The sequence below is a fragment of the Dasypus novemcinctus genome, chromosome 11 (genome assembly GCF_030445035.2).
Source record: "Dasypus novemcinctus isolate mDasNov1 chromosome 11, mDasNov1.1.hap2, whole genome shotgun sequence".
NCBI classification, from domain to species: Eukaryota; Metazoa; Chordata; class Mammalia; order Cingulata; family Dasypodidae; genus Dasypus; species Dasypus novemcinctus.
In genome coordinates, this window is record NC_080683.1 from 101,574,828 (window position 1) to 101,588,268 (window position 13,441).

Genomic DNA, 13,441 nt, shown 5'->3' on the forward strand with positions numbered 1-13,441 from the left:
TGATTTAAGGTAGATACATATTTAGAATGAATTTTTATTAAGAAATTTGTATTGTAGGTGGCAGAGTTGGCCCAGTGGTTAGGGCGTCCATCTACCACATGGGAGGTCTGCGGTTCAAACCCTGGGCCTCCTTGACCCATGTGGAGCTGGCCCATGCACAGTACTGATGCGTGCAAGGAGTGCGGTACTATGCAGGGGTGTCCCCCCGTAGGGGAGCCCCACGTGCAAGGAGTGCACCCTGTAAGGAGAACCGCCCAGTGCGAAATAAAGTGCAGCCTACCCAGGAATGGTGCCGCACACACGGAGAGCTGACACAACAAGATGACGCAACAAAAAGAAACACAGATTCCGGTGCTGGTAACAACAACAGAAGCGGACAAAGAAGAACACACAGCAAATAGACACAGAGAACAGACAACTGGGGTGGGGGTGGGGGGTAAGGGGAGAGAGATAAATAAATAAATCTAAAAAAAAAAGAAATTGGTATTGTAGTATCTTTAAGAGAATCATTGTAGGATCGGAAACACATTCTTCGTTTTACTTCCAATACGACTGACCTCTTCACATGCCATGGTCAGGAAAACACAAAACAAACAAACTGAAAATGCTTGCTCCCTAAGAAGATTAGAGTAGAGTTACTCTATCTAGTACTGGTCTCCCAAATAATGAAACCTTGAATAGTTCCCATAAGCCTGCATTCCCTAGCAATAAAAATTTTACACCTTTCTTTTGTTATGCTGATGCCTGAAGATGCATAAAAATCTTTATTTTGACAATCATGTGAGAATGTTGCTATTTTTCCACCATCATCAGAGTACTGTAAACTTGGTAAGTTTTGCCATTTTTGGTTTTCCCCTTTAAATAGCTGTATTTTGTTTTTAGCCATCACTTTAAAATCTGACATACATTCTCTTTTCCCCTATCTAAATACTTCTGTCTTGAACTTTTTTCTTGGATTTCAGGATGTAACTGGAGTAACTGGGTCTGATGAATTGAAGTTTACATTTTTGTTGAAAGACAAAAATTGTGCAGCCCATTGGTGTAGATCGCATAATGGCCTCCCAAAAGACATCCATGTCCAAATCTTTGGAGTCTGTGAATGTTACCTTTTTAACAAGCTACCAAATGCTGGAAGAGTCAAGGAACAGATTCTCCCCCAGAGTCTCTGAAGCAGTGTGGCCTTTGATTTCATTCCCGGGAAACTGATTTTGGATTTCTGGCCACCATTCTGTGAGATAATAAATTACTGTCCTCAAAGACACCGAGTTTGCAGTGAGTTTTTACAGCAGCGATAGGAAACTAATACATCTATGACAAGCTATTTAGCATTTCAATGTAGATCAACACTCTCACATCTCTTTCTCAGTTTTGAACAGTATAGAAATAGTGGAGAGGAGACTTAGAGGAGCTCACAGTCCCTGAAGTCTATGGGCCTGTGCTCAGGTAAACACTGAATTAGGCAAGCTAATGCCAAACCATATGGTACACAGACTGGTGTGGAAGAAGGAAAGTGGATATCTAGCCACGTGTACTTTTGCAGAAGCGCAAGCAAAACAGTGAGGAAAACCAGCAGATAGCAAGGTCCTAACCTAAGGGTTCAGAGACAAATTTTAGATACTACAGCTGTGAGAAAATTCTGATATTAGAGACTTAGACACAAAAGAGTCAAGAAGAAAGAAAATGGGATACAAGATATAGTGGGAAAGCTACAGATTTTGAAATTAAAGAAAACTGAGGCAAAATCTTGTCTCTACAACTTACCAAATTTGAGACATGGTATAAGTCAGTCATTTGGTTCAGGTAAATCTCAGTATTCTCAGTTTTAAATGGGATATACCTACCAAGTTTAATTATTTTGTGAGGATTCTTGAGATATTAGATACAGAAGACCAAGCATAGTTTTTGGACATGGTAGGTGAATACTTAGATGATATTGATTTTTTAAGAAGGGAGGCACAAATAAAGTGGTGAAGTAGCAGTAAAGATAGTTTGTGCAACAGAATTTTAGAATGATATTTCCTAAATTCCTTCTGTCTCTAATTAGATGGACATCAAGTAGCACCATATATAAGGAGAGATGTAGTTCAGATAGCAAACCTAAGGGACTGTCATTTATTTAATCATAATAACTGATTAAGCAAACCAGTTAATTATCTGATATTTACTGTTTCAAGTTTTCCAAGAACTCATCTAAGAATTGTATGTTATGTTAAATAATTTAATCCTATTATATCCATTTTACAGATGAAGAAACAGGTGCAAAGACTTGTCCAAGGTCATACCATCAGTACTTACTACAGCTTAGATTCTAACCCAGGGCTATTAATTCAAGACTATTCTAAAAGAAGGAAAAATGACAGTGATATCCTTCCTGGTCAAAATCACATGCTGTGCTCCTCGTTCATTCAGTAAATAAACAAGTTTAAGTGTTTCCCATGGGCCAGGGAAATGTTCTTTAACAGTCATAACTGGGGCCTCCTATTTATGGCAACTAATGTTAGTCTCATGAGCCTGGGTGTATACTTCATTTAAGACATTTGTTGGTAGAATTGTTGAACTTACTAAGTGCCTTAGTTTCCTAGGGCTGTTGTTAGAAAATACTGCAAACATGGGGACTAAAACAGAAATCAATTCTTTCACATTTCTGGAGGCTAAAATTCCAAAATCAAGGTTTCAGGAGTTTCAAGTTCCCTCTGAAATCTGTAGGGAAGAATCCTTCCTCGCCTCTTCTAGCTTCTTGTCTACAACCATCACAGATTACTACTACCTTGGATATATTATGTCTTTTCTTATAGGATTTCATAATGTCTCGGTAGCAATTTAAATTCCTAACTATCCATCTTATGTAACAAAAACTGGTATGGAATATGACATACAAAAACATGTTTATCTATATATATGAACATTTATAAAATCACGTTTACTTTCATTCAACTATTTAGGCACTAAAAGCAGATGTTTTTCTGCCTGGTTTACAAATTAGGATACTAAACAGTGAATGAAATCTTTTGTTTATATCCATGCAGGAAAATTGTGGAAGCAAGAAACTATCTCAAATGCCTAATTCAGTACTGAAAAGCTGAAACCTTATTTTCTTTTTCTTGAAAAATAGTCATTACCCAAAAATATATTTGCTCTATTCAGGAAATATATTCAGATTACTGATCTCTAGCCCAACCTTTGAGAAATGTATTTTAAGCTTCAGCCAGATCCGCTGTTTTAATTATGCAAGACTCACTAGTTTAATAAGCCCACTCTACAGCCCACTGCTCTAAGCCTTTGACAGCAGGATAGAGCCAGGTCCAAAATGCAAATGGTGCCATCTGCATAACCGCATCCACGCTGGCAGCACTGCTATTAAATATTCTGCAAGAGAACACCGCAGAGACCCCAATCATGTGGAACCAGTTGAAGCTTCTGTTTTTCCTCCACCAGATAGAGACACATAGTCAGTTTGGTCGCAGTTAACTTGGCCAATCTATGCTTAAGATCTGTGTCCAATTTCCCTGACCAAAGGAACTAAAAACCAACAAAGGAAAGACAACAGTAAGAAGACATTAGTCCCCTAAGTACAAATACAAATAGGTTTCAACTGAACAAGTTTCAATGACCTGATTGTGCAAGGAATGGCTGACCAGTCTGGAAGGAACTCTAACATTAGGAATAAAGGCAAAACGTCTACAGATATATCTGAGTTTCTCAAACACACAAAAAATTTGTATGTGAAATGTATAACAAAACATGACATTGTGATATAGATTTATATGTTGGTGTAATTAAAGTTAATCAGAAAATTCATTGATTTGAAATAGCTATCTTTGCTATGGTATTTAGGTTATTTTATATGAACCAGTTTTTCATAGAATAATAAATAATGGAGCTCCAAATCTGAACCTGGAAGATTCTTTCATTTTTTCTCTGCATCACACAAATGTGATGAATATGAGATTTTAACTTTTACCTGGTTCATCCACAATCATGGGTGACTGACACATTGGGGTAACCTGGGCATATTTTAGAGACCAGTTTCATGTTTTTGTTTCTTATAACTACATGTTTCTTTAAAGTTTTGTGACTACGTGAGTCACCCCCAGAATAGCGATGCTTATAAAATGAACAAGAAAATGCTGACCATTATTTATATGATTTAAGGCAATACTGCAATTACTGGATTCAGTTCAGTTTAATGGGATATAAATTATTGTGTTCTTACTGTTCAACCACCCTTGCTGGTGTGTAAGGAAGCTGTGGGGCCTTGGAGCTTGTGGGAGGTAATAGAATGACTCTGCATTCATATCCAAAATTTTTTAAGTATTTTAAAGTATTGAAAAATTCAGGTTAAAAAACTTGAATACTGACTTATATAGTAACTCAATAAAGAAGAAAGAATGTTATCTCAGTAAGTAAAAATATATGTTTGTGGTGCTATTTTAGTAACTAAAAACCTATTATAAGGTCCTTATTATTTTATTATTGTAAATAATTCAAAGATAGTCAAACATTTTGAAGTTACTTTGAGTCTAACCATTAAATAATTGAATATTTTTATGCATTTATGACTAAAGTTAACTGAGGAATTAAACACTGTACTTAAACACTGTCAAAAATTTTAAAGCAAGAGAATATTGTATATCAGAAATTTTCTTTCCCATATATATATTCATAAAGGCAAATATCCTAGGTAAAAGTAAGAGTAAACATAAAATTAGACATTTACCTTTAGGTTGTATTTTCTTTTCAGGTTTTTCCTGCTTTTCAGTCTTTTCTTTATGTATTTCTAGGGAAAAAGAGATTATCACTTAAAAACTCTTTTTGAAAAAGTACAAAATTTAAACCATAGTTATGGCCTAAACTTTATGATTACCACACAAAGTTTAAAATATTATATCTAACAATCAGTCTTATAGGTATCAAAAAGGAAACAGTGTTTATAACATTTTGCTACATAAATCTCTTATCATTTAATTGGAGTAAGGGAAAAATTGGAGTCATCTCAGAATTATAGTTATTTGAAAAAGCTTCAAAACTCACATTGAAAGAGATATGTTGTCACCTTCTTCAGTACTAAAATTGATGGCAAACTATAATTATGTTTTATTTCATTTACTCTCAATACAAATTAAGAATCCCTAATAAGAATGTAATTTACATTTAGAAAGATTTTGTTTTTACATGTTAAATTGAGAATTTGTGAAATGAACTGTAACAACTATCTAATAGGAAATAAATCTCAGGAAGTATTGACTCTAAACTATGTTCATAATCAGCATTTGACTTTGCTTTAACCAATAATTACTCTAAGCAGATATAGCACATTTTATAGAACAAGTTTGTTGTTACATTTTACCCCCTAAATATCAGGTTTTAATGAATATATTCAGTTTTCTACTAGCTTCAGTCTATATGCATTTCCAAGACATAAAAAATGAACTTAATTCTGGATTTTCAGTCAATTTCGATAGAAGTAAATGTGAGATTAGAGTTTACAAATACAGTCACTAACTCTGAAAAGTAACCTCATTTTCAATATCATGATTTTCCTTAGAAAAATGCTAATGAGAGTTATTTATCACAACTTTATTCCACAGATGTTTTGATAGAGTGCTAACTACTGTACGCATTTTAATTTCTCCATTTGTAAATTTGCATTTGCATTTTTGTATTTTTTCCATCTGTTTAGTAAATCAAGACCGACCATAGGAAAACCATAAATATCTTCAGAAAAGGTAGTTACTAATTTTCATTCATCATGGTAAGGAGGGAACAACCTCTTTGAAGATTTCCTTGCCTCACTTCCCCTTTAATCAGTCATTTTATTATGTCATGGTCATCCTCTACCCTCAACATATCCCTGAATTTTACTCCACCCTAGGGTGATTCCACTAAAGGAAATACGGTAGGTAACTGAGATGCAAAAGAGTTAAGATACTTGTCACATTCTTGGAAAAACGATTATCCAGGGTGCAATGAAAAATTTTGGAAGGTCATAGGAAACTTCCTTCCCACTGCTTCTTTCACCGTATTTTTCGTCTCTTCCCTGGATGTCTCCAAATCTTACTCTACAGCAGGATTTCTCTCCCTTAGCAATACTGATATTTGGACTGGATGAGTTCTTTATCGGGGGTGACAGGATTATTCTTTGCACTCTAGGATGTAAAGCCACATCCCTGACCTCTAGCTTTTAGATGCCAGTAGTAGCCCTTATGTCTCACCACCACCGCCCCCCAGTCATGACAAATCAAAATGTTTTCAGTCATTGCCAAATGCCCAATGTAGGGAAAATTCTCCCCACTTGAGAACCACTGCCCTCCAGATGCAAGATAACCAGCATGACCACTCCTCTTCACCATCCAGGCCTGCACTGTCCAATAGAGCAGTCTCTAGACATGTGTGTGTTTTGAATCTTTGGCATGTCGTTTGTCTGTACTGAGATGTGCTGTAAGTGTAAAGCACACACTGGATTTTGGAGAGTTAGTATGAAAAAAAAAAGAATTCAAAGTATCTCATTAATAATTTTATTTTGATTATGTGTTTAAATGATAATATTTTGGATTTTGGAGAGTTAGTATGAAAAAAAAGAATTCAAAGTATCTCATTAGTAACTTTATTTTGATTACGTGTTTAAATGATAATATTTTGGATATATTCAGTGTGATGTTTTTTATTGAAGTGTCAACTTGGCTAGGCTACTGTTCCCAGTTATTCAATTGAATACTAATCTAGGTGTTGCTCTGCAGATATTTTGCAGATATAATAAAAATCTGCAATCAGCTCGCTCTAAGTAAGAAATGCTACTCTGAATAATCTCCGTGGACTTGACTGATTCCACTGGAAAGCCTTAAAATCAGGCTGAGCTTCCCTGGGAGAGGGAAAATACTGTCTGTGGACAAAAGCTCTAACCAGCGCCCATGTTGTTCCACCCTACCCATGGGTTTCCCTTACTGGATACCTTGATGATGGGTTCAAGCCTCCCTGTGTTCTTTCCTTCTTGACCATTGGTCCTAAGGATTTCTGACATTTTAGCCATCCCCACAATCACATAAGCTAATTCCTTGTGATATATCTCTTAATCTATAAATATGAGCATATAATTTCCTATTGGTTCTGCTTTTTGGTACGAACCCTGATACCTTGGGTCAAATAAGATACGTTATTAAAATTAATTTCATATATTCTTTTTACTTCTTTAATGTGGCTACTAGAAAATTTTAAATTATGCAGGTGGCTCATGTTGCATTTCTATTGGATCATGCCACGGTACTCTTAGTGGTGGGGAAATGACATTTTTAAATCCTTAGTTTTTCCATAGGGTGAAGTCTTTTACAAGTGAACTGAAGCAACAAACTCCAAATTATCCTCTGCCAATAACATTCTGTTCCTTTCCTCTCACCTAACCCATCAGAAGCTAGGGAGAAGATTGATGCCCCTATAACTAGGGTTCATGAAAGAAGTAAAATCAAAGATTAAGATTGGTCTTTGAATATACTAAGATACCTAGTACAATTAATTTCAATAGGGAAATGAGTTGAAATTTTTAAAATTAAAAAAAAAATCTTAGAATTTTCACTTAGAAAAATATTTTCCTTGAGGTACATGTGTGTGTGTATGTATGTCAACATATACTTGCTGACCATTGAAAAAGTAAATGAGGAATCCTAGAACTCATGCATGTGGATGAGACCTAAACTACCTTCTTTCTGTAGGAAGAGGGTGCCAAAGGCCATCCCTGTCTGGGAAACCCTGGCAGAGCCTCCTAGGCCAACTTAGATGTTGGGAAACGCACTGTTTGGGCAGGTTTATGCTTGGTGGAACTAGACAGTCTTTTTGCTCCAGTAGAGATTCCTGAAAGATAGATGGAGACCAGATGAAAGATACAATAGCACAGACCTAACCTTAGCTCCCTTCAGCTTTGGGGTTCTTAACCTTTTTTGTTCCAATGACCCCTTTGCCAGGCAGGTAAAAACCATGGACCCCTTCTCAGAATGTTGCTGCAGATAGTTTTATGACACTCTTTATAAAAGTCTACATATTTCTGGTACTTTGCATCAGAACCCCTTTGGCTGACTAATGCCGGGTCTAACAACTACCATAATTTCAAAGTATGGACAAGTGTAAGTGATTTTTCAAGATATGGAACAACTGTAATGTGATATGAAATGAATACTCTTAACGCCTGGTTAAGAACTCCTGCTCTAGATTGTGACCAGAACTGCAGTGAGCAGGGTTTACTGCAAAAAATAAGGTGAAGAAGACAAATCTCAAAAAGATCAGTATCAAAAACCTCACTCAGGAATAAGTGGGGGCAAATGCATTTCCTCTTCCCTTTCCCAAATTCATGAAAGGGAAGTGACCCTTAAAGGAAGGTAAATGTCTGCATGTTGAATGTCCTTCCTAATAAATTTTAATGAATTAAAAATAAAAAATAAGTGAACTAAAGGAGAAGTAGACTGAAAAAATTGCATTATATATATTTCAAAGCATGTATGCCTTACCCTATGATAAATGGAGCACACACAACCCAGGTCCATAACTCAGACCAGTTTCCAGGATGAAGCTCCAATGTTTCTCTTCCTGATCCTGCACTTCAGCCTTATACAAATTAATATAGCCCCTCTTCTCTGGCTGATCCAATCAGTTTTATTTTAAGTGGGTGTCATGGTTTTGAAAAATGACAATATAATCTTTTCAACTCACTACTTACAGAAATTTGATAACTTGCATGGGTAATTTTAGGCAGGAACATTGACCACTAATTTTTTTAACTGAAATACCACCTTAAGTCTATTAATATTTCTGTAGAGGCAAGTATAGTCAACATAGCTAAACTAGCAATTGGATAAACATACCTACATACCTTTGCTTAAACAAAATTAAAGAATTTATTTCTAATGATTGAATAGTAATGATCAACTGAATGTCTCTCTGCATGTGTAATTGCAATGTTGCATTTTATTTAGGGATTGAATTCCATAGCTTGTGTCGCTGTCCTTGGCTATCATATGTCTAAGAATCCAATGAAGATTCTACATGGTGTACCACATCTATCTCTTTATACTTTATCCAGGAAATTATGATCATTAAAGGCTCCTATGCAATTGAGAAGCAGCATGCTATCGATTTAGACTTTAAAGGATATTTTTCTCATAAGCAGAAGATGCCTTCATCATGCCAGACTTTAAATGCATTTACAAGTTTCTTTCATTTAAGGAACTCAAAGAATTTAAACTCTGGCTGCCAGGCTTTATAATTCAATGGAGGTAATAATGCAATATACCTGCTCAGTCAGACTGTTTTTCTAAAAGAAAATACCAAACAATGTGAGAGACTGAAGTGTTGAGAAGCAAGAGAAGCAGATACAAAAAAATTTAAGAGGTTGCTTGCGAATAAACATCAGAAGAGTCATATTTTAGATTATTCATTATTTCTGGATTGCAATGATCATTAAACGATTATTTTAATAATCACCATATTAAAGTTGCACAAATCTATATAATTCTAATGTAAATAAAGTAACTGTTTTTGAAAGGAAAATTTAGACCTAATTAAGTTACTGAAAAATCTGTAAAAATTTTTGCAATCTGTGATGTATTTAGAGTCAGCCTGGTGTTTAAGAGAGGAGACTCCAGAGTCAATTTGCCCAATCCAAATCTGGCTCCTGTACTTACATAAGCTCCATTACCTCATCTGGGAAATAAGACTAGTGATAATACCTACTGCATAAGGTTATGTGAGCATTATAATAATTAAAAATATAAAGGATTTAGAGAATCACCTGGGATCAGGTAAATATCATATAAATAGTAACATTATTATTATTACCTATCTCTCTTCCTGATTAAATTCTAAATTTCATGCACTAAGAATTCTATTTTGCTCCACATTAAATCTTCAACACCCAGCACAGTGATTGATGGTTGGATAATTAAATGGTAATAGAAATGTTTAGGAATTACTGAGTTAACTCTTGCTTATTATAGAAGGTAGTGGATAATATCTCATCTTTTTACAATGAAAGTCTCAACAATTGAACCACTAAAATGACTGCATTTGAAAATCTTGGGAAAGTAAAATGATGCATTTCCAAATATTTTTAATTTCTTTTAAAGAGTTGTAGAATTTTATTATTTGGGGAAATAAAATAAATGTGAAAGGAATTTACAAACTGTAACACTTCTACAAAAGCTAGATTTTTTTTTCATAATGTTTCTGGGACACTGAAAATTAAATAATAATTAAATTAAGGACACTGACAGTGCTTATTTATACCTCATCTGATTTCAAAATGTATGTGTAGATGTTTATATAAAAAATAAAGTGAAAATATTATACTGATCAAAACATGTTGAAAATCAAATATTATTTCTATTTCATAGAAAAAAATCTGGACAAAATCTTAAAATGAGATATGCTACCTTTTCTAGCTTAGAGGAAGGAGTCCAAAATTTCTATTCCTTTGTTCTCCAGATTGGATATTATTATATTTCTCTAGCGTTCTTTATCTATTACTAGGGTATTTCACTGAGGACCTCAGTTCTCTCTTACCTAATAAGAAAGATTATACAGTTCTTTTATTTTGCATGTAGAATTATGATATATTGGCATCTACAGCTGAGAGAACAATTACAGATGTTGTGATTTTCTTGGTGGCCCAAATGTTCCTGTAAGGACCACCTATAAGAACTACCCCTATCCAACTTCTCTCCTCCACCATTTGGCCCTATTAAACTAATACTAGCATTGTAGCAATAGCTAACCAATCAGAATAGAGTACATTTAGTACCTGTGTTCAGAATCTAAGGGCAAAATCTAGTTATCCGCAAATTAGAATTTTTTAGTTTTTAGCACAGGCTCAGTAGGTTAGTAGAATGCACTTAGCGCAATTTTAGCTTATTATAATAGCAACTTCTTTGCATTTGGGCAGAATTTAGACAGCATTTTCTGTACATGCAGTGTATGAGCAAGCATGTTAAAGCATGTAGTGCTATAAAGCATGCACAAGATGCAACTCCTCTCCCCTTGAACCTCTCCTATAGCACTTTGATACTATTTATGGATTCCAAAAAGGAGATATTGGTTGTGTTTGTAATCCGGTCTGTTTCTTTGACTGTGGTACCCTTTGATTATATTAGATTCAGCTGAGATGACTTTGATTAAATTATGTTAAGATTAGGGCTTTGATTCAACCATTAGGGTGTGCAGTGTTGAGTCCCACCCCCCCCACCCCCCCCACCAAGTAGGCTTTCTAAATAGATGCTCAATTAAGAATACGAGGAAGTAGAAACACAGAGAAGATACACAGAGCATCCTACAGCCTGGGAAGAAAGATGAGCCTGATAATTTACAGCTGACCTTGTGAAGAGAACACAGTAGCTAAGTCCAGAAAGAAATGAGCCCTGGGAAGAGAGATAAGTCTTATGCCAGCCTATAGCTGAGATCAGAAGAAGCTGGGACCACAGAGCCTTAAAAAGAAGAATGAAGGATGAAACTTCACTGACACAAATGACTTTCAGTGAGAAAGTACCTTTTATGGTACCTTGAGTTGGACTCTTTAGGGCCTTGGGATTGTAAGCTTCTACCCCAAATATATGCTTTTTATAAAAGCCAACAGATTTCTGGTACTTTGCATCAGCACCCCTTTGGCTGACTAATACACTGCCCCATACACAAACCAATGTATTACTGTTACTTCTGCTGTTTGGGAAGACAGATTTGAGACTTGCTCTCTTGACCTCCTAGCACGATAAAGCTCTTTCCCTTGTGTGATCAACCTTGGTGTGGACTTTAATTCTCTAACCAGGCAAGAACCCAGGGATCTTGCAAGGGTCCCCTTCAATTTTGGACTCCAGATGGGATTCTGTGGTCTCTAAGAAGATCACTGCCTAGTGGATTCTTCTGTCCCATGGTGAGGATTCCTTGAGCTTGGCTCAGCAACCACCAGAGCCTTTTACCTCCAAGAGCTGTCTGGGTCCCTCTAGCCCCTGGGTGCCAGGGGTCCAGAGAACAGATCAACAAAGGATCAACGAAGGAAACAGTGGAACTTTCTCCTAGACCTTCGAGATCTAACTGACTTGGGAAGAGTTAGTGGGTGTGTGGATTTAAATCTCCCGCAAAAGCTGTAAGTGACTCTGCTGCTCCTGGTTTATGGGCTTTGTATGCACTTAGGGTGCCATCAGTAAGGGGAACAGCCCCCTGGTTTACTAGCCCTGGTTAATAAATTGGTTATACTCATGGTATAGCTACAATGAGGTCTCTCATAGGGCACAGTAAATAAGTTCATAAATATGGGTAACAAATAGAGCTCGCAGGTAAAAGAGAGATGTTGACCTTTAGAGCATATTTTGAAACATTGAGAATAATTTGTTTATGAATCAATGATATTTTTGTGAAAAACTGCATGGCCAGAGTACAAATTAGAAGATGGTCAGTAACGTCCTTCAAATGGCTCTTTTGAATATAATGCTAATTTTCAATTAGAGTTGTAGTATAAAATACTTAGCAAATTGGATGAAATATCTTATGTACAAAGGTTTACGGCTTTAGCTAACAATGCCAAACCACAACATCAGTGTTTTGGGCAGGGAGTAGCATTAGCTAGCCAAGGGTCAGGTTCATGTTGAAAGCCAAAGAAGAGAAAAAAACTCCTTCCTGATTCCAGCCCTTCTGGAATGTACTCCTAACCCCACAGCTCCTCCGCTTTCTTATGATGGAGGTACAGAGAGTGGCAAAGAAGATGGCCCAGAACTGTCCTTAGATACCCCAGAAATGGCTTCCCTGCCTTATAGACAGAGCAGTGCTCAATTTGACCAGGGAGTACCTTCCTCAGCTGGGCAATTTCCATTAAGACAAGTACCAGCCGACGTTGATGATCAAGGCCAGACAAGTGGCTATCTTTTTGTCCACACTGCATTCTTGACCTCAGATATGAATAACTGGAAGGATCAAGTCCCAAGTTATTGGAAGAATCCTAAAAAAATGGAAAACTTGTTCAACTCCATTTTTTTGCAACCCTTAATCCTAATTTGGCAGACATACAGCTCCTGCTAAAGTAATGCTAACCTCTGAAGAGAGATGGATGGTATTAGGAAACGCCCATAATGGTGCCAGCTCAATGAACAACAATAATCCAAAGCAATACAGTACATACCCCAGGGGACCAAGCAGTTCCCCGAGCAAGCCAAATTGAAATCCAAATGAGCAATCAAACAGAACCAAATTAGATCACTATAAAGCTTGTATTATCACAGGCCTCAGAACTAGACAAATGAGCTGTATGCTAGGATCTAACTAAAATAAAACAAAAATTAAGTACAGCATGGTCACTATTCATTATACTTATCTAAAATTAGGATGGAAACTAATTTATGAGAAACCCAAAAAGTGGGATGGCTAGCAAAAGCCTTGCCATAAATGCCCTGTAAATCACGTTCCATGCACAAACCTT

The 13,441-nt window shown here is 36.2% G+C and overlaps 1 protein-coding gene across 22 annotated transcripts in view; it reads right to left on the bottom strand.

The window, feature by feature from the left end:
- The window catches only part of TRDN (triadin), a 462,763-nt gene that overhangs the window by 344,123 nt on the left and 105,199 nt on the right, over positions 1-13,441 (bottom strand). For all 22 annotated transcript variants that reach the window (XM_058307371.2, XM_058307382.2, XM_058307378.2 and 19 more), the window contains exon 5: positions 4,718-4,777. In XM_058307371.2, the coding sequence (XP_058163354.1) occupies positions 4,718-4,777 (60 nt within the window). The remainder of the gene's footprint in view (positions 1-4,717; positions 4,778-13,441) is intronic.